At 34.8% G+C, this 21,464-nt stretch overlaps 3 protein-coding genes across 3 annotated transcripts; all 3 read right to left on the bottom strand.

The window, feature by feature from the left end:
* Nucleotides 1-4,765: 4,765 nt before the first annotated feature.
* LOC138874844 (uncharacterized) lies at nucleotides 4,766-5,194 on the bottom strand. The gene has a single exon (XM_070153630.1). The coding sequence runs from the start codon at nucleotides 5,192-5,194 to the stop codon at nucleotides 4,766-4,768; it is 429 nt and encodes a 142-aa protein (XP_070009731.1).
* Nucleotides 5,195-11,377: 6,183 nt separating this feature from the next.
* Nucleotides 11,378-13,383, bottom strand: LOC104240132 (uncharacterized). The gene is made up of 3 exons (XM_009794913.2): nucleotides 13,307-13,383; nucleotides 12,191-12,363; nucleotides 11,378-12,101 (listed from the first exon to the last, which is right to left on the bottom strand). Exons 2-3 carry the CDS (start codon nucleotides 12,273-12,275, stop codon nucleotides 11,617-11,619), a joined length of 570 nt encoding a protein of 189 aa, XP_009793215.1. The 5' UTR covers nucleotides 12,276-12,363; nucleotides 13,307-13,383; the 3' UTR covers nucleotides 11,378-11,616.
* Nucleotides 13,384-13,687: 304 nt separating this feature from the next.
* On the bottom strand, nucleotides 13,688-21,075 carry LOC104240133 (wax ester synthase/diacylglycerol acyltransferase 11-like). Its single transcript, XM_009794914.2, has 8 exons — nucleotides 20,698-21,075; nucleotides 18,233-18,593; nucleotides 17,043-17,284; nucleotides 16,891-16,957; nucleotides 16,534-16,643; nucleotides 16,178-16,393; nucleotides 15,657-15,794; nucleotides 13,688-14,073 (listed from the first exon to the last, which is right to left on the bottom strand). Exons 1-8 carry the CDS (start codon nucleotides 20,965-20,967, stop codon nucleotides 13,903-13,905), a joined length of 1,575 nt encoding a protein of 524 aa, XP_009793216.1. The 5' UTR covers nucleotides 20,968-21,075; the 3' UTR covers nucleotides 13,688-13,902.
* Between the last annotated feature and the right edge of the window lie 389 nt (nucleotides 21,076-21,464).

The raw sequence follows: 21,464 nt of genomic DNA, 5'->3' as shown, positions 1-21,464 counted from the left end.
AATTTCTTCCCCTTTTACTTCAAAGTACATTGTTCTTTTTTCTCCTCCTCTGCGTTAAAAGGAATAAAATTAGACTAAAAATTTAAACATCTCAACATAAAGAGGAATCCATTATTCCACAGAAATTTGGCCTAAGTTCATTGTCTTCGATTTTTTATAGTATATATAGCCAGGGGTGTTTAACCAAAAAGTAGAACTTCGGTCAAAGCTTTAATTTAAAAGAACTCGGGTTACTGATAATCAGAAATGAATAAGGGAAATTGATTTTGCTAACAATAAGATAGACAAAAGAAAAAAAAGTAAACCAGTATATTCAGATGATTTCTCGTGTCCTTACAAATGACCAGTTTTCTTCTTTTTATAGCTATCTCTAAGATATACGTTTTGCCTTTGTCATAATCAGGCCATTATAGACAATTAAAGACATTAAATGTTACATTACATAATCATTGTAATTTAATACAGATTCTCTAACATTTTTAGTATTTAATGCTTATTAAATATTGTATATGTACTCTCTTGTGCTGTCAGATTCATTCTCCTTAATTTGCGGATCTACATAGGTATGAGCATCGAATCTTTTGAGTAATTGCTCGTGCCTCTACGTATGCCTCTGTTCGTATATGTTGTAACTCGTGCCTCTTTGCTAATCATCATTCTTTGACCAGACTTCGTGTCATGACACGTCATCTTTCAATCACTTCAATATGTAAAATCAATTTTTCCCAATACAGATAGTCCCCCCACTTGCCATTTATTCATCAATTGAATATTTGGGAAGTGGATTTTATTAAAGCGGGATTTTTTTCCGCCATTAATGTTATTGTAGAATCGACGCTTCAATTGTCACTTCCATTAATGCTTATTACACGTGGCATCTTTTTATTGGTTCTACGACTTTGTAACGCTTTTTAAGGCTCTTTTACAGTTTCACCAATTACGAAGCGGCATTTCTCATTATGACTTTTCCATCATTGCACCTTTTTCTTTGACGGTTGCTTCTTAGTATAAATTATAGTTTTTTGCCTTTGTCCTTATCACAAAAAGTTCTCTGAATATTCAATTCTTGAATTTTTGTTTGCTTCTTCCTCGTACTATCATGTCTTCATCAAGCCCTAACCCTAGAAGAGTCCCCCTAGTTGATATCTTTCCTCTTGCCCCTAGCAGAAGCAGAAGAGGAGGTAGACTTCGTAATTTAGGTCTTCATCCATACGGGATTCTTCTCTTCCTTCATCTAGTTCCAATCCTTCTTTAAGAACCAGAGGTTCTTTTTCTCAAAGGTCTTCTTCTAGAGGTAAGGAACCCTTTGAACGTGTTCGTGAACCTACAGTAGAAGAAATAGTTCCCGCGGAACTAACTTTCTATAATGATAGAGAGTCCCTTAGAAACCAAGTGTCCTCTTTAGATCGTGCTGATATCTATCCAACTCATATCACAGAGGGTCTGATTTCTTTAGTTCGTAAAACCTGTCATTGGAGTCATGACTTCCCTATAATAATTCCCAACGCGAATCAAAGAATCACCTCCTGTTTAGTTGGATTTTCCTTTGTTTATACGTATCCTTTCACATTTGGATTCAAACCTGCTATTGATCATGTTATTCTCGAATTTTGTCATTTTTTCGATGTTTGTTTAAGTCAAATTGGCCCTATAGTGTGGAGGGTTATCGCCTGTTTGAGGCATTTGACTAACATGGCATGTGTGCCTTTCACTTTTGCCCATTTAATTCACATTTACTCTCCCAGACTCTTTCGCGAAGGTGTTTTACTTTAGTAGCAAGGAGTAAAAGAGTTCTGGTCAGTCTAGAAGATGACAGAGACCATGGTTGGTATGCCAAGTTTGTTGTTGCCCCCACTGTTGGTTTAGTAGGTGATGGAAATGTTCCCTTCCTCGAGAAGTGGAATTTTGCACGTGAGTTTTCTTTTTAATAACTTTCTCGTAACTTTTTCTTCAATTTTGATGATCATTATTCTAATTTTCCTTTTCTTTTCCAGCAACCATGGGAATTGTTGACGAAATTCTCAATTTTCATGGTTGGGTAGGAAAGTTGTTAAATACAGCCCCAATGGAGGGCAGATCTTTGAAGAATCTTTCCCAACGATTTGGTTGGAAAGTGAAAACTCATGATAAGGGTTTTTTAATTAAACTCTTTATTGTTTTTTTTTTCAGAACTTATTTTAATCCTTCTTTTTATCAAGATTTTCCATTTGAGGGATTAGTGCTGAGCGGTCGTAGCTTCCCGTATTTCTTTAGAAAGGGCCCAAGAGATAATTTTTGGTTCTTCATCGAAAAGGAAAGTTGTTGTTAGCCAAGACTCTGAAGAAGAGGAAGATGGGGGTTTCTTGGTAAAAATGTCGCGAGCTCGTAGACGAATCATTTCTGATGGTGAAGCATATCCCCCTCATTATGTTCTTCTTACCGAGTCTGTTGAAGCCCCAGTGTCGATTCCCAATGATGACGTTCCCATTGCTGCTCATGATTCAGTTGAGCAACTTTTTAACCGTGGGTTTGGTGGTGAAAATTTAGGTCCAGTTTCTGATGAAGCACCTCTTGCTTCTTTTTCTACTCCCGTTCCTGTGATACCTCATTTGCCAGTTATGGCTATTGCTATTCCTCACCAGGCTATTTTGACTGCTTCGACAATTCCTCCCTCGACTACCCCTCCTTCAATTGTTCCTTACACAGAAGTTGGTTCCTCAAGTAGGGATGGAGCCATGAGGCAAGTTACCATTGAAGTTCCTGCTGAGGGTAACCTCTTGAGGAAATCAGGTCAAGCTGACGTGTAGCTAAAGACTTTGATTGGTCCAATTGAGAGAGCTAAACTTGATAGCCACAGTTCCTTGACCTTGATGAACGATATAGTGCATGCTTCTTTAAAGGTATCCCTTTTTCAAACTTTACTTTATTATTTTTCTATCTTCAGGGTTCTCATTTTTCCCCTCTCTTTTTTAGGTCAATCTAATTGGCAGGGAGATGATGAAAAGGGTTACCCTCTCAGAGCAATTAGTGCGTGACTACCAAGTGGAGGCGGATAATTGGAAGGAACAGTGTGAAAGTCTTCAGATCAATGTGAAAACATTAGAAGGAAGTAAATTTACCTTAGAGCAGCAGGTACGGGCTTTGACTTCAGAGTTGGCAGTTGAAAAAACTTCTTCAAATCAAGCAGATAAGGAAAAGGCTCGTTTGGAAACCTCTTTTTCCAAGCAACTTTCGAAGGTAAGTGAAGAAATCAGAGAGTTGAAGGCTCTCTTGGGTGAAAAAGAAGCATATGCTGGTGAACTCGTGCAAACTTTAACTCAAACTCAAGAAGACATCCGGGTATCTTCTCATAAAGTTTGCTCTTTAGAAAATTCACACGCTTCTCTTCAAACCTCTTATGAATCTGCCTTGGCTGAAAATGAGAAGTTAAGAAATGAAATTGCTGACTGGGAAAGAGATTACGAGATTCTTGAAGATAAAACTACCATTGAAGTGAGTTCGGCGTTTTTAAATTCCCGCCACGACACCCTTCTTGAAGTTAGCCAGGAGAATTTTGACTTGGAATCTGAGTTAGCCAAGATCAAAGAGACTATTGAAAAGACTCAGCAGAACCAAGATTTTTCTTTTCCCGTGGCTGAAGCTTCTGAAAATGTTGAAGATGGTACGGGTATCACTCCTTCAAATTTAAGTTGAGCCTGCTGCTGTTGATGACCCTGTTTTAGTTCCTTCTACTTCTCAGTGAAAAGTTTATGATTTTTAACTTCTTCTTTTTTTCTTTTTTGGTGGTATATGGTTGTAAACCTTGGTCTTTTTAAGGTTTTGCTGAAAATATTAAGTCTCCAGACCTTTTATGGGGCGCTCTGTATAAACAACTTTTGGTTTATGACTAAGTTCATATTTAGTCTAAACTTTTTTAATATTAAGAAGTTTCCGTTGTTGTTCGAACTTCCATTTTGTTTATTATTGCATTTATATTTAAGGACTTACTGAATAACTTGCATTTTTATTTTCTCAAAAATGCTTCTGTTTTGTTTTTAACTTCATGAATACTTCAATTAATCATGAATTTTATAAAAGAGGGCCCTTTTATATTCGACACTTAATGAAGAAGACGTCTCAACTTCATAATGGAGTTAATGTACGATAAACAAATAGGAATACACATATTTTTTGGAATAACTTTGACAAGTTTTTATTTGAATTTTGTCAAGTTTTAACTAACACCTTACATGTATTTAAATTACTTGTATAACTTTCTCGTAACTGTTTTCCTTATAACAGATTTCAAAAAAGAAAATGAACACAATGTTTTTCCTTATAACCCATTTCAGTACATTGCCTTTACCCTAACTATGATAAGGTTTGGCCTTAGCTCGTGACTTTGCTCTACACTTGACTTATTCATTGAGTGAATTTCTCAGGCTTGAACTTTGATTATTTCCCAATCTTCTTTGCCTTATTTATATAGTCCCCCAAGTGTTTGAGCTTTGAAGTATGAAGCCTCGAGCACTTGATTGTTCCTCTCATTTGGTCCTTTCCCTGAAAAGCAAAAACACACGGGACTCGGAGGTATGATTATAGATGAAGACTACTTAACCAGTCTGAATATCTATCAGAATAGTTGTAACCCTAGACCGGGAATTTTAATTTATTCCACGTGCCTTGCAGGTCGTGATTCATCATTTAGTACGGGCTAACTTTTTGCCTATCATCTAAAATCGTAAGTAAAATTTTAACAATTCAAAAATAAAATTTTAAAATATGGATACCTGACCGTGGGCATTCCTTAGAAATAGTATCTTTTCAGGTGAATGGCATTCCAGTGTGAAGGTAGTATCTTGCCATCCATTATTTCCAGCTCGTATGCTCCTTTTCCTGCGATACCATGAATCCTGCAGGGTCCTTCCCAAGTTAGACTCAATTTTCCCGCATTAGCCGCCTTCGTAGATTGAAAAACATTTTTGAGCACGAAGTCCCCAATCTTGAAGTATCTTAGACGCGCTTTTCGATTGTAGTATCGTTCCATGAGCTGCTTTTGTGTTGTCATTCTTATTAATATAGCTTCCCTTTTTCCTTCAAGTAGATCAAGGTTTATGCGCATTTCTTTGTCATTGTATTCTTTTGAAGCTTGTGTAAACCTCGTGCTTGGATCTCCTATCTCAACTGGAATTAAGGCTTCAGCTCCATAAACCAATGAGAATGGTGTTTCTCCCATACTTGTTTTTGTTGTTGTATGGTACGCCCATAAAACACCAGGTAGCAATTATGGCCAATTACCTTTAGATTCCTCCAAACGCTTCTTTAAATTGTTGATAATGACTTTTTTGTTGACTCAGCTTGTCCATTACCCGCCGAATGATAGGTGTAGATGTAATCCTTTTTGCTTTGCCAACTTTGAAAAAACTCTATTATTTGTGCGCCTATAAATTGAGGGCCATTATCACACACGACTTCCTTTGGCACACCAAATCGACATATGATGTTTCGCCAAATGAAATCTCTAACTTCTTTTTCTCACACCTGTTTGAATGCTCCTGCTTCCACCCATTTAGTAAAATAGTCAGTAAGTACAAGCAAGAATTTTACTTGTCCTTTTGCTTGTGGTAGTGGATCCACGATATTCATCCCCCAATTCATAAATGGCCATGGTGCAATGACCGGATGTAACAACCCCGCAGGTCTATGCATGTTATTACCGTATCTTTGGCATTTATCACATTTAGCCACGAAATTTTCCGCTTCTTCTTCCATTTTAGGCCAACAATAACCTTCCCTAATCATGGTTCTTACCAATGATCTTCCTCCGGCGTGATTCCCACAATGCCCCTCATGTATTTCTCTCATTACATATTCCATCTGAGATGGCCCGAGGCACCTTGCTAAGGGACCACCGAACATTTTTCGATAAAGATTGCCTTGCCTTAAACAATATCGAGCAGCCTTTTTCCGAAGCGCGTGAGCTTTTTTCTGGTCTTCAGGGACAGTTCCATACTACAAAAAAGCAACAATCTCGTTCCTCCAATCCCAGGTTAATTTATTAAAATTTACCTTATTTTTGTCTGTATCGAGTACTGAATGAAACAAATGAATTACGGAAGCATTTTCATTGCTTGCCTCGTCTGCTGCAGATGCGAGATTGGCTAGGGCGTCCGCCTCAACATTTTTCATCTCTTGGTATTTGCATAACTTTCCAGGTTTGGAATTGCCTGATTAGATCCCGTACCTTTTCTAAGTACTGCTGCATCCGTGCTTCCCTGGCCGTATAAGTCCCCAACATTTGATTAACTATGAGCTGCGAATCATTTTTGATTACAATCTGATTAATGTCGAGTTCTCGTGCTAGTTCTAAACATGCAATCACAGTTTTATACTCTGCCTCATTATTAGTTATAGAATGACATTTAATGGCTTGACGAATGGTTTCACCCGTAGGTGGTACCAAAACAATTCCCAAGCCTGCACCCTTCACATTAGATTAATCATCAGTAAATAAGGTCCAAATACCCGGATTAGATCCATTAAAAACTTGTAATTCTTTTTCTGCTTCCAATTGCATTCCTTGGCTAAAATCAGCCACAAAATCTGCTAACACTTGAGATTTTATCGTGGTTTTAGGCTGGTATGTGATGTCATATTCACTTAATTCTATATCCCATTTGGCTAACCTACCTGACAACTCATGCTTGTGTAATATATTGCGTAATGGATAAGCAGTTACTACAGCAATAGGGTGACATTGAAAATAAGGCCTTAATTTTCTAGATGCCATGATTAGTGCAAGTGCAAGCTTTTCCAATTGAGGATATCGCGTCTCCGCACCTAATAAAGATTTGCTGACATAATAAATCGGAGATTGTTTACCTTGATCTTCATGAACTAACACAGCACTTACCGCTACTTCGGAGATAACAAGGTAGATGAGCAATCTTTCCCTAACTTTTGGTTTTGCAAGCAACGACGGATTTGATAAGTATGTCTTCAAATTTTTGAGTGTCTGTTGATATTCCTCAGTCCATTCAAATTGATCTTGCTTTTTAAGAGCTGAAAAGAATTTAAAGCACTTTTCTGATGATTTAAAAATAAATCTCCCCAAGGTTGCAATTCTTCCTGTCAAACTCTGCACTTCCTTTTTACTTGCAAGCATGTCAGAGATCTCTTCAATGGCCTTAATCTGTACAGTATTCACTTCAATACCACGGTTAGAAACAAGAAAACCCAAAAACTTACCTGATGCAACACCGAATGCACATTTCTCAAGATTTAATTTCATATTAAATTTTCACAATATCTTAAACGTATCAGACAAGTGTGATATATGATCCCCTGAATGTTGAGTTTTAACAAGCATATCATCTATATAGACCTCCATAGTTTTCCCAAATGTTCTTGAAACATTTTGGTCACTAGTCTTTGATATGTTGCACCAGCATTTTTGAGACCAAAAGGCATTACTTTATAATATTAGGTCCCCCTGTTTGTTATAAATGAAGTTTTTTCTTCATCAATAGGATCCATTTTGATCTAGTTGTATCCTGAATATGCATCTAAAAAGCTTAACAATTCATGTCCTGCAGTAGCATCAATTAGTTGATCTATTTGTGGTAATGGAAAAGAATCTTTAGGACAAGCTTTGTTAAGGTCTGTGTAATCTACACAAACTCGCCATTTACCATTCTTTTTCGGTACCACAACAGTATTGGCTAACCAATTAGGATACTTTACCTCGCGGATAGACCCAATTTTTAGTAATTTTTGGACCTCATCTTGAATCACCTAATTTTTGAAAGTTCCTTGCTTTCTCTTCTTTTGTTTGACAGGCGAATATGATGGGTCTTCATTTAATTTGTGAGTCATTACCTCCGGTGGTATCTCTGTCATATCAGAATGGAAACAAGCAAAACAATCTACGTTAGTTTTTAAAAATTCAATCAACTTACCTTTCATGTCCTGGCTTAGATTGGCCCCTACATAGACTTTCCTTTCAGGCTATTGTGTGGATAACACTACAGCCTCTAGTTCTTCAATTGTTGCTTTGATATTTTCATTTTCCTCTGGTTCTTAAATGGCATCAGGCCTTGAGTCCACATCTATTCTCCCTTGTTCAGTTGAGGTTTGCGTTGTGGTACCCTCAACCGGATTCTATAACTATTATTTTTCTTCGTTTCTCATACTTGAATCTGCTACAGCATTGATGCTCCTGGATGTCTGTTGATCCCCATGGATTTGACATATTCCCCATGGTGATGGAAATTTAATTACTTGGTGTAAGGTCAACGGAACGGCATCCATCTCGTGGATCCATGGTCTCCCGAGAATCATATTGTAAGCCATCTCCATATCTACCACCTGAAACTTTGTATCTTTGACAACTCCTTCTGCGAATGTAGTAAGTATTACCTCCCCTTTCGTCACGACGCTGGAATTGTCAAATCCAGACAAAGTATGCGCCTTTGGTACTAATTTATCTTCAGCTTGCATCTCGCGTAGTACTCTTAGCAGAATAATGTTCACGGAACTACCTGGATCAATCAAAACTAGTTTCACATTAGTATCATGTACAAGTAGAGATATTACTAGTGCATCGTTATGTGGAGATAATACGCCATCCGCATCTGCATCATCAAACATAATACTTTATTCCTCTAAGACATGTCGCACCCGCTTCCCGTGGGTAATTGTGACTTTGGAAACTTTATTGGCTGTTATGTACGTCACACCATTGATATCTTCACCTCCGCTTATAACATTAATGGTCCTTTTAGGAGAAGGTGGTTTAGCGGGTTTCTGCCTATTCTTTATGTATGCTTGCTTACCTTTCTCACTAAATAATTCGGTGAGATACCCTTGTTTTAATAGGTCATCAATTTCGCCTTGTAGCAAGCTACAGTCTGTCGTTTTATGACCATGATCATTGTGGAATTCGCACTAGTGATCAGGATTGCGCCTGTTTGGATTCGATCTCATTTCTTTTGGCCACCGCACCTTGTCACCCATGCTTCTTAAAATAGCTACGAGCTCGGAAGTGCTCACATTAAAATTATAACCGCCAAATCTTACCTTCAAGTTTCTATCATCATCCCGCGACTCTCGCATGTTTCGATCATTCCCAAATATTGATGATGAGCCCGACTCTCTATTCCTCGATCTATGATCGTACCTTGAATTGTCCTGTTTTGATCGTGAAATTTTTCTCGCTGGGCCCATATATGGTTCGTGCCTGTTTTTACCGGACCTTTTTTCGGTTTCCACTCATCTCGAACTTACCTTTTCCTCTTTTTGAGACTGTGAGATAATATCCTCTTCTATCCTTAGCTTCGTGCTATACCTGTTGTAAACGTCATTCCACGTTGTTGCTGGGAATTCAAGAAGACTTTTCTTGAGTCGCCTCGTGGCTTCTGAGCTTTTTTCATTCAAATTACTAGTGAAGGCTATAGCTGCCTAATTGTCAGGTACACGCGGTAACGTCATTCTTTCACACTGGAACCTATCCACGAACTCTCTAAGCAACTCTGAGTCCCCTTGTTTGATTTTGAAAATATCTTTCATTCTTTTTTTGACTCTTTGAGCTCCCGAATGTGCTTTGATAAATGAATCTGCAAGCTCAGCAAAAGAATTTATGGAATTTTCGAGTAAAAGAGAATACCATGTTAATGCTCCCTTAGTGAGTGTTTCACCGAATTTTTTGACTAATATTGATTCAATTTCTTGTTTGGTCAAGTCGTTGCCTTTTACGCCTGTTGTGAATGTAGTCACGTGGTCTCGTGGATCAGTTGTTCCATCATATTTTGGAATATCGGGCATTTTGAATTTCTTTGGAATTGGGAGGGGAGCAGCACTTGGCTTCCAAGGTTGTTGTGAATATTTATCCATATCTATCCCTTTGATTACGGGCGGTACTCCAGGTATTTGCTCTATGCGGTCACTTTGCTCCTTGAGGTGTTTCTGCAATGTTAATACTAAATTTTGTAAATCAGAATTGACTAAGTTACCTGGTTCTCCTTCTCGTGACTCGTTGGGGATTCCACCACTGCCTGAATTAGCAAGCCCAGAATGAGGATTCTCCAAAGTGTTGTTATTTGGAATGGGTGTTGGTGGTGAAACAGGTAACTGGCTGACAAAGGCCTCAAAAACTTTATTGACCTGTTGAGCGATTAGCTTTTGCAAAGCTTCATTGATAGCTTCATCATTTTCAAATTGAGCGTTTCCATTTGCATGAGATCCATCAGGAGTGCCTTCTCGAGACCGCCGAGGGGAGCTTTGGAGAGAAGGGACCGGGGTGTGATCATCCTGTGGATTCCCTTGGAGTTGATGGTTTCCTTGAGTGTTGTCATTAATGTTTGACATGGTTGATGCAACAAAAAAGTTTAGCCTAAGAAAGAATTGATTATCAGATTCCCGGTAACTGAACCAATATGTTTATCAGATTCCCGGTAACTGAACCAATTTGTTTAACCAAAAAGTAGAACTTCGGTCAAAGCTTTAATTTAGAATAACTCGGGTTACTGATAATCAGAAATGAATAAGGGAAATTGATTTTGCTAACAATAAGATAGACAGAAGAAAACAAAGTAAACCAGTATATTCAGATGATTTCTAGTGTCCTTACAAATGACCAGTTTTCTTCTTTTTATAGCTATCTCTAAGATATACGTTTTGCCTTTGTCATAATCAGGCCATTATAGACAATTAAAGACATTAAATGTTACGTTACATAATCATTGTAATTTAATACAGATTCTCTAATGTTTTTAATATTTAATGCTTATTAAATACTGTATCTGTACTCTCTTGTGTTGTCAGATTCATTCTCCTTAATTTGCGGATCTAAATAGGTATGAGCGTCGAGTCTTTTGAGTAATTGCTCATGCCTCTACTTGTGCCTCTGCTCGTATCTGTTGCAACTCGTGCCTCTTTGTTAATCATCATTCTTTGACCAGCCTTCGTGCCATGACACGTCATCTTTCAATCACTTCAATATGTAAACTCAATTTTTCCCTATACAAGGGGCGGAGACACAAGCCGAGGTACGGGTTCGGCTGAATCCAGTAGCTTTTGCTTAAACAGTGTTTTTCATGTTTAGAATTTATTAAATATGTACAATTATTAAATTTAGAACCCATTCATCAACACTTAAAGTTGTCAATCTAAAATTCATACCATAATATTAAAATCTTGGCTCAGCCTATGTATATTATAGCTATAATCAATCTATTTTCAAATGTGCAATCAAGCAATAATGAATTTTAACTTTATTTTATGTATATAGTTTCTTTAAGAAAGTTTAGAAGACTTGCAAATTACAATGTGCGCGCGCGGCGCATGGAAATTTAAGTTACTTTATCACTAAGGAAAAAAGAAATAAAGCATAGTTTTCATTTCAAATCATCTCCCCTTAGCTTTTCTACATTCAACCAAGATAAGCCCCTTCCCTTAATTTCCCTTCTCTTCCCAATAACATGCAATTGAAGAGGAAAGAAAAGGATCGGGAGGGAGGTTAATCAAATCTAAAACAACTAATAAGAAAAGAAAAGTAGCTCTCTGTTTATATACACACACTGGATCGCAATTGATCGGTAACTTTATCTTAAGGGTATTGTCACACCTCTCTTTTCTTCACTTAAAAACGTATACCCCCAATCATTTTTTCGTCCTATATATATGTTCTTCACCACTTTTTTCATCAACTTCAAATACCCATTTGCTTTTTTCACTCAATTTCACTTTACCCCTCTTTTTTTCTCCTCTTTGATGACCATGACTATGACTTCCTAATCTGCTTCTTTCTATCATGGTAACCTCTAAACCTTTACCTATATGATGCTTTGTTGAATATATTTTAACCTCATTCTCCACTTTTTTCAATTTTCCTCTAACCCCTTTTCTCCTTTCTACATTATTTGTGACTACAACTGATCTTTCGGGATTACCATCGAGTTTTTCAATCAACTTGTCGTAGTTTTCTGTCTTGCAATCAACGAGAGAGAAGTCGATGTTCTCGTAGTTAGGCAAGACATCAACAGGGTCCCCTGTCTTGAATTCTACCATGTCATTTAGCCCTGTTTCTTCAATCACTTTCTGCGTCTTGTCCAATTTTTGTTCCGGAATAATAAAGACGACTTTACCTGTCGAAAATAAAATTAAGTAAATAAAAGTATAATTTGTCTAACGACTTATATTTTTAGATGAGATGGTCATGCACTTCAACATTTACCTCCCGTTTGACGAGCAGCTGCTGCTAAAGCCACAGTTGATGGAGAGACATCAGAGGTGACTTCTACCATTAATTTGGCACTCATGCCGGCCAGCTGCTAGTGCTGATATGAACTCGTTACTCTCGGGTTCTTGTGTTCCAAATGAATCGCAATTCTGATTTTGTTTGCTACACTGCATGGAAAGGGAAATTAAACAGTCAATTTCATTTTTTTTTTGGTATTCAGTTAGAAATCCAAGTAGTCGCATATATGCATTATGCAACGGCTGTTCTCAATGCTAGAACTATGGCCATGTGAACCATTAGAAGCAAATCACAGTAATAATGTTCTTTTTAGTTTACAGCGCCAATCATGCATAAATCGAGATGTATTTTTCTCTGTGTTTCAAGCACGACAATGAAGAATATATTAAATAAAGGTATTAATAATATATCTGAGCATATTAAATTTTGTGCATGAATGTGATATCATCTCTTTTATAGGCTCTTCAATTAAAATTCCAACTGCATTCATGTCTTTGGACTAAAATTGCTATAGAGCTCCAAAGTTAAACCGCCGCCTATAAAGTCAAAGAAACGGAGAGGGTCAAAATAGAAAAAAATTAAACAAATAAATTATGAAGTGTTACTTAATTGTGTCTTCAACACGCCCCCTCGCTTACACGCTTCATTCATTTTTTTCACTGGCCAAGCACGAGAAAATTATTTTTTATAATGATGGCTGTGAGACTTGAATTTAGGACCTCTGTCTGCTCTAGTATCATGTTAAAGTATGTCATTATCTCATGCACAATTTATTTACTTAATTATCTCTTCAACATGAAGCAGAAAAAGAGATTTAGTTTATCAAAATATTAAGTCAATCATATATCATGCATGTAATAACTGATGGTCCGTAAATATAACTCGATGTTCAAACAATTATATATAGTTCCTGGAGCTCCTCATAAGGTTTGTGGAAAAACCTGTCGTCGGACTTTATTAGTCTCATTGTTGGAACAGAATCATCTCTTTTTCATGATATTCTAATTGTTCCAAGATCTTATGTAAATTGAACTAATCAAATTCAATTTAATTCTACGTAGAGAGATGAAAAAACGAAAGAGGGGAACAAACCAGCTTAAGGGTGTCAAGATACGCATTGGCAGCACATTTTGGGGACCATTCCATTCTCAAATAAACTGGACGTTAACTTCTTCGGAAACTTGAGATCCTGTTTGTCGTTTGAAGGAATTCTTCTTTGTTCTATAATCGTATATTATTTGCTAGGTTTTTTCTTCAATAATTGTTCTGTTTGCATGGGAGGTATTTAAGGAGGATCACAAATTAAACCGAGTAGGAAAACCGTGGTTCAATGTCAGTTTATCCGGCATTTTATGGATTTCCCACTTTTGACTTTTGACCAATTTGACTTATGATAGACATCTGACGCGGTATGTTAACACTCCTCGTTACTATATCTATTATTTCGTCAGTCCCAAATAAAAACAATAGAGATTTACACTAACAAATTAATTTGCAATACATTCATATGAATAAATTAACTTTAAGGGAGTTTCCCAAATGAACATTAATATATAGTACTATGTCTTCGATATCAAATTAAAAGGAATATTGAAGAGAATTAGTTGCAATACATAGAGCTGGTGATCAATGACTGCAAAGTTCTAAAACACAATATAAATGTTTATATAACCTTCTTTGGTCGGACTTCAATATTTGAGATTCTTGACAAGCCCTCTTTCAATCACAGCATCTCTTATGAGATTAAAAGAAGTTTCGAAATCATCAAGCAGCTGTTGTGGATCAGGAATAGCACTTTCATCAACAGATACGACTATGATCATCTTATTGATATAGCTTTGGATATTGATCATCAGTGCCTAGAGTTACAATTAATGGAAAAATATGTTATTGATATCACTCATGTATGCCGATAATGTAAAAAAAAATGCGTTATTGGTGTATTTAAGCTAGTTATAGTATGTAAATTATCAAAATAGGCTTATAACACACAGTTACCTATTGTAGAGGTTATCCTAACATGATAATGTAAGAAATTTATATACTATCAGCGCATATAAATTAAAGTCTTCAACTAATTAGGTCGTACCAAGAAAAAACAGTCCTCTCATTTCAATTTCCTCTATGAAAACATATGTATGGGAAGGGAAAACGAGATAAAGATTTTATGTTGTAAACATTTCCACTTATAACCCCCCCCCCCCCCCGGTCCCCTTTTAGCCTCAAGAACCAAAATAATTAAAGAGGCTTCTAGAGGTGATTTTCCATTGGGTAGGACTTGGACTCATGCAATATATTTAGCGGAAAAGGGTTCAAAATATCCCTAAATTATTGAAAAAGATTTAAAAATACCCAGCATTCACCTATTAGGCTAAAAATACTTCTTCAACTACCTTTTTGGTTCACTTATGCCCTTTGACCGTTATGTCAATGATGAATTAAAAATAATTATTATTCTTTTTATAAAACTTAAAAAAAAATTACAAAATATTTTTATTTTTTAAAACTAATGCACCAGTAGTCCACTAATTTAGTAAAGTCTTCTTCTTCTTCTTTTTTTCTTTTTTTTTTTCTGTTTTTACAAAAAAATATTTTTTTCCATTTTTTCAGTTTTTTTTAAAGCATTGTTTTTCTAAAAACTAAAAACAAATTGTAAAAACAGAAAAAAAATGTTTTTAATAAAATATTTTCGTTTTTTAAAAACTAAAAAAATATTTTCAACAAAATATTTTTTTTTCATTTTTTCAGTTATTTTGAAAAAACGAAAATATGTTTTCTTTTAAAAAAAACTGAAAAACAAAAAGCTTTAAAAAAAGCTGAAAAAATGAAAAAAAATATTTTTTTTGTAAAAATTGAATTGTTTTTTGTAAAAACTGAAAAGAAAAAAATAAGAAGATTTTACTAAATTAGTGGACTATTGGTGCATTAGTTTTAAAAAAAAAATTGCAATATTTTTTAAGTTTTACAAAAATAATAATTATTATTTTTAAATAGCATTGACATAACGGTCAAAGGGTATAAGTGAACCAAAAAAGTGGATGGAGGGATATTTTTAGCCCAATAGATAGATGAAGGCTATTTTTAAATCTTTTCCAATAGTTTAGGGGCATTTTAAACCTTTTTTCCGTATATTTAGGGTAAAAACTTAACTTTCCCTAGTATTTACACCAACATATGCAATTTAGTCTTGATAGTTAGCACAAATTAAAATAAGAATATATATATATTTAAATGATACTATTAAATGACTGCACGAAAGACATACCTTGCTTTCATTAGTTTGATGTAAACACAAGCTTAAATAAATTTTATCTACAATTAGCTATCATGCTTCCTGATAGTATTTTGGCGACATAACAATATTTAACTACGTATTAATCTCCAAATTAGTAGTTATAAAGAGCAAATGCCTCAAGAATTAATAGAGTGGATGAGTACTTACACTTGGCTGCCCATAAGCACCTGGAGCAAGATAAGTAATAGGGTTGCCACAGAACCCAATTTCTTCTTGTGGTCCAACCAAGTTGGTGAAGCATACTGTTGTATGTGAGAATGCTCTCACAGTCACTGGTGTAGCTACCTATCAAATTTTTTTACAGCATTAGGTTAAATTTATTTATAACAATAACTTTTCATTGAATGATATGGTAACTAAAAAGTTATGGTAATAACCTGTATATATAGTCGGTAAAATTACACTACAAGTATAAAAAAAAATTTAATACTTTCAACTTATACAAATAATATATTAAAGGATTAAGCTTATATACACTGACGACAGTGTAAAGGGTTTTTTATGCTATTAGTGTAGTTTAACTGGTTGTGGTAGATCGCTTGCCCTATTTTTCAAGAAATTAGTTACATTTATTATGCAAAGTGTATATATTTATTTTTTAAGTAACTCGAAAAGAACTCACTGTATCGAAGTTCACTAAATTTTATTGAATTTGAATATGCATATACCTTGGCACCAAATAATTTGACGAGTACTTCAGCTAACATCATTGTGATTAAAGCTTCAAATGTGCGTTTCTTGCGATCTACTGTTGCCTTTGCTTCTTTAACATAATCTAAAGGATCATCACGCAGTGCAATCTTGAAAGGTAAGAGCACATAACCAAACCAATTTCCCCAACCTCCCTTTTGTTTTGTGCCCTTCTCCATCATAGCAGCTAAATCCTGTTTCATTCATGTCATGTCATTATACGACTTCACAAAAGCAGCAGCAACAACAACAACAACAATAATAATAATAATAATAATAATAATAATAATAATAATAATAATAACAACAATAAAAATAACAGAATAAAGTTTACTTCAATTCCTGCAGAGGGTCTTAGGTTTATAATAAGACATGATCGTAGTCGAATGTCCTTGGGAAGATTGTTGTTTCTCTCGTTGGCTCCCTTATCTTCCTTACCAACGGCTGTAAATAGTCGGAAAAATAGTGGAAATCAGAAACATGTAACATATAATAAGCAGGTTCAGCTGAACTCAATATTTTTTATATGGAGTGGAGCTATTTGGTGAATATTACTAACTTTTAACAAATATTAAAATCAGAACATAAGAATTGAACTCAAAAATTAAAATATTGAATTCGCCTATGAGAAGTATAAATATTCGAGATCCTAGCTACTTGATTTCCCAGAATTTATGACTAAATAACTTACCATATCTCCTATTGAGATATTTAGATAAACCAGCTTGCGTTATTCCCAGGGCAACATCATTTATGGTCTGTGGAGAAAATGCATGCAACAATATCAGTTAACTTCAACAACAAATATCAACTTTATTCATTTATAATGTCCAAATTACTTACCACATTCATAGCATTTTTCACCAACTTCAAATCATCCAAATTAATTATCCTGTGAACTATTCGTCTCCCATTAGACGCAGAATTAGGCGGAGCCGCCATTGGAGTTTTTGTATCCTTAAAAAAGATGACTGTGGCTATGAACATCAAAAGGTCCACTATAGTATTAAGTATCATGTTGATGAAAAGCCAAAATTTTCCGAAATACTGCCATAATCTGAACGACCCTTCCTTTTCTGAATAACCTGTCAAACATTAGGCATCCTTTTCTGTTAGAATTTACGACACTGATCGTGTAAAGATATTTTATTTTGTCAGTGTATATAACTTGGATATGAAAATTAAAAGTGGCAGAATCAATTCATTTCTTAATAACTTGCCCGAGTTCAAATGAGTTCGGTTATTATCCGTTTGTTTACTTAAATCAAGGGATCCTTACCCAAATAGCCAATATTCACTGTTTACTTTTTCTGGCTATATATATTATACATTGACTATATATTGTTTTATGCATATAACACATAAATTATGCATATATTATACATCCACATACTATTTTTAGTTTAAGCGATTAGGTGGACAATTATTTGGGTTAATTCTTCTTAAAGGAATAAGTTGAATCCAAAATATAGGTCAAGATGGAATAAATAATGTAAACCCGACAAGTCAAAATGCTATCCAAACCTAAACATACAAAATCAAATATGGAGATTGAGAATTTTTAAAATTCTGAAAAGCTTAGGCTTATAGTAATTTTCATTAAAAAAATGTTTTTTTAAATTTTTAAATAAGCAAAATAAAAAAGAATGACAGGTAGACTAGGTTGAAGTATGCCAAGTTATTCGATCCATCTTGATCCAATTTTTTTAACCTATTTAAATTGAATCAAGTTATAACTCATTTGTTGATTTGACTTGCTCATATATAATAACCCAACTCGATCATTTGTCACCTCTAAAAAATATTATAATTAAAGTAACGAAGAAACCTGAAGGAGTAGGCTTCCTTTTCTTGATGTTAGGGCCCATTACTTAGACCCATATTTGATCCAACTTACTTTACCCAAGCTTGGGCAAGTTAAGTCATGATCCATTTATCAATTTTATTCTATTTGACCCTTTCAAGTTTAATTTGATCCAATCCGCCTATTTGCGGCCTCTAACTAAATTCATAATTAAGTATTGAAGGCATACCTGAAGGTGTAGTCCTCCGTTTCTTGGTTGGAATAGTAGGAAGCTTGAGATCATCAGCAGTTTGGCGAGTGCACGCGAGTAAAAGAGAAATAAGAGAGGTGCCATCACCAAGAGAATGGTGAACTCGGAGAAATGCCACGGACTCTGCATCGCGAGTTTTGACATTGATAATGTGAAGGTCCCAAAGTGGCTTTGATTTGTCGAGGTTGGTCTTGCTAAGGTTGTAAATATAATCCTCCACGAACTTTTCTGGTGATTCGGTCAATTGACTTTCATCCACTTCTAGTACTATAACATGTTGCTCCAAATCAACTTTTGTTTGCACCCATTTTATGTCTGCTGAATTATTTTTATCCACAACCTGTACATAAAATATGTTACTACTTAGTATAGATTTTTAATTATATAGGTTTACTTAGCTTGCAGTATGTGTAAGCTGGTTTCCTGTTTCTTTGAGTGTGTTTCGCTAAGCTTATAAGCTGGTCAAACGAGCTTATAAGCACTTTTCGGCTTTTGTTGCTTTGTTTCTGTTTCTAAAGAAAAAAAAAAAAAAAAAAAAGGCCTCTTAAAGGGCGGGCATGATAGGCACTGATGTCTAATAGGATTGTTCTCCGAGGCAGATTCAGAAACTTCATCACATTTTTTAAAGTATAAGTTCAAAATTTATTAATTTTTTATACACTTTAAATGCCCAAATTAAATTTTATATATATATATATATATATATAATGTATACCAACAATGTAATAAAACTTTCCACTATCTTTTTAATTTGCTGTTATAGTATGCCATTTACTATTTAGTTTAAATTATTGTCAATATTATTAAGTAGTAAAGTTATCTGCAAATCTTTTTTATATGACCTGATTGTGTAATTAATAAAGTCTTACACCCTTTTAATGTAAACAATATAAACTAAAAAATAAATCAAGGTGACGTATAAAAGAGTCATAACTCGATCAACAGAAGATAAATGATGCCCTGTGAAATTCCTAGTATTCAGCATCTTTAAGGGTGCACAACATATATGCTTCCTCATTTCCCAATCCTTACGTATTGTACTTCCTAATTTGTTTTTATTTCCAGTATATATTGCTAAAATTAGAGTGCTTGTGCTTGGTACTCCCTCCGTCTCATAATATGTGTCGTGGTTACTAAAAATAATTATCTCAAATTATTTGTCATTTTAGAATTTCAAGACAAAATTGATTATATTTTTCCTTTTTTACCCTTAATAACCAATTGCACATTTATAGAAATGACACATAAATTGAGAAAATATTTAATAAGGATAAAGTAGTCAAAAATTATTCTTTCTTAAGGGGCGTGCATAAGAGAATCACGACAAGACGGAGGGAGTAATTGGTACAGCAATAATTGGGTATTCCATACTTTTGTAGGTTGTTTTCTCAAAGGACTAACGTATGGTTCTATATTTAGGAGTGTTTACCACATAACCAAAGTAAATTCATTTCAAAGTTGGGCCAATTTGGGCAATCATAAATGTAGTTTACCTACTAAAATTATTAAAATTATATATATTTTTTTTGGGTCTTGTTGGTTATAGAAAGAAAAAGTTTAGCCAATTCTGGGCCAAACTTTTGTAATTTTTTTATTTTCGTTTTAAAAAAAGTTTTGTACAATTTAATTTTGTAATTAAATAAATTACAAAAGAACAAATAAAGAAATGAAAATAATTTTGAGTTGATCTAGTTGGGTTACGACGCAATGTTTATTTTAAGTTGACTCCCCATTTTGACGGGAGAAAATTTTTGATCGACTATGATCCAACTCATTTATTAATTAAACCCTTTTTAATCTACCGAGATGACTATAGGTGCCAAGCATCTCCTAAAATGAAGTGCTACAAAATGAAGCAAGAAAATGAAATCCAATAACATATTTCGCAACACGCGAAAAATGAGTAGAAACTAGAAGGGTATGCCATTCAAAATGAGTTTTGGAGACATTTAGCTTCCGTTTGATCATAAATTTTTGCCTTTTTTTTTCAAAAACAAAAAATTACAAATAGTGTTTGTTCATGGAATATGATTAGTTTTGGAAAAATTTTGAAAATAAAAAATTCAAGCTCCCAAAAACGTTTAGGGCAGTTTTTGGATGAAATGTATTCTTCCACTCACACAACTTCAAGTTTTTTCAAATAAATACATGTCCAAATACGTCAATTTTAACTTCCAAAAATTATTTTTGAACACGACTTCAAAAGTTCATTTTTCAAGTTTCAATCAAATCTATATACAAACGCTAATTTACTCGTACGTAAATGGTACATGCAAAACGCATATATATGGGAATAAAAACAACAACAAACAGTGTAATACCACTAATGAGATCTCGGAAGATAATGTGTACGCAGACCTTACCTCTAACTTACAAAGGTAGAGAGCATGTTTCGGGCAGCTCAAGGAAAAGCGAAATACAGTTAAATGTTGGAAGGAACATACCAGCAAGCTAGTGAAACGAGGATGCTTAAGCAAAGTAAGCTCCAACTTCTCCTTGACAGGCTGAGGTGAAATCCGAGTTTTTGCGGCCATAATAGCAACGACATGGACATTAAAAGTTGGATCATGAAACAAACAAGCAGTTGGACTCAATGGTTCTGTTTCCACAGGCACCATTTCGTATTCTTCAATGGCTTTCCTCTCTGTATCTATTGGCTTTAGAATTGATGGTCCTGTTGTTCTGCATCTTAATCCTGTGACTGGTGACTCCATTTTTCTTTTCTTTTTTGCTTACAGTTTGATGTCAAAAAGAAGAGAATATGGGAACTCTGAAAAGGTTTTAATGTGTGTACTATTACTTGATTCTGTGACTCTTTTTGTTTTCTTGTTGCTTTTTTGTTATATAGAAGACTAATAAGAGTACCAACTTCATCTAATGTGTGCGCTGGCGCATTTTTGACATGGGCAACAATTTAAACTCAATTGTAAAAATGTTACTATTAATTCATCCTTTTCAACTTATTTGGCGTGGTTTGACTAAGACGATCCAAGTGAGGTATGGGATGGCAGTGCGTATACAGATTTTATCTCTACTTTACGAAGGTAGAAAGACCGTTTCCGATAGACCATCGAGGTTTGACTGAGACGATGTCTAAGAAAAAAGGAAGATTTTGAAATATGTGGTTCGAAAGTCATAACATTTGTAAAGTTGTAATAATACTTTTGAAACTTGTGGTCTTAAACATGTTATAACATTTGTATGATAGTAC

Source organism: Nicotiana sylvestris, chromosome 8, assembly GCF_000393655.2.
Source record: "Nicotiana sylvestris chromosome 8, ASM39365v2, whole genome shotgun sequence".
NCBI lineage: Eukaryota > Viridiplantae > Streptophyta > Magnoliopsida > Solanales > Solanaceae > Nicotiana > Nicotiana sylvestris.
Note: the sequence above shows the minus strand (reverse complement) of the source record. Positions and strands in the feature narration are given on the sequence as shown.

Coding starts and splice junctions, on each gene's coding strand:
- LOC104240133 (XM_009794914.2), bottom strand. CDS start 20,967: ATGGAGTCACCAGTCACAGGATTAAGATGCAGAACAACAGGACCATCA. Junction 16,644..16,890: donor ATATCTCAATAGGAGATATG/GTAAGTTATTTA, acceptor GACTATTTACAG/CCGTTGGTAAGGAAGATAAG. Junction 14,074..15,656: donor GTGCTTATGGGCAGCCAAGT/GTAAGTACTCAT, acceptor TTGTAACTCTAG/GCACTGATGATCAATATCCA.
- LOC138874844 (XM_070153630.1), bottom strand. CDS start 5,194: ATGGGAGAAACACCATTCTCATTGGTTTATGGAGCTGAAGCCTTAATT.
- LOC104240132 (XM_009794913.2), bottom strand. CDS start 12,275: ATGAGTGCCAAATTAATGGTAGAAGTCACCTCTGATGTCTCTCCATCA. Junction 12,102..12,190: donor AGCTGCTCGTCAAACGGGAG/GTAAATGTTGAA, acceptor TATTTTCGACAG/GTAAAGTCGTCTTTATTATT.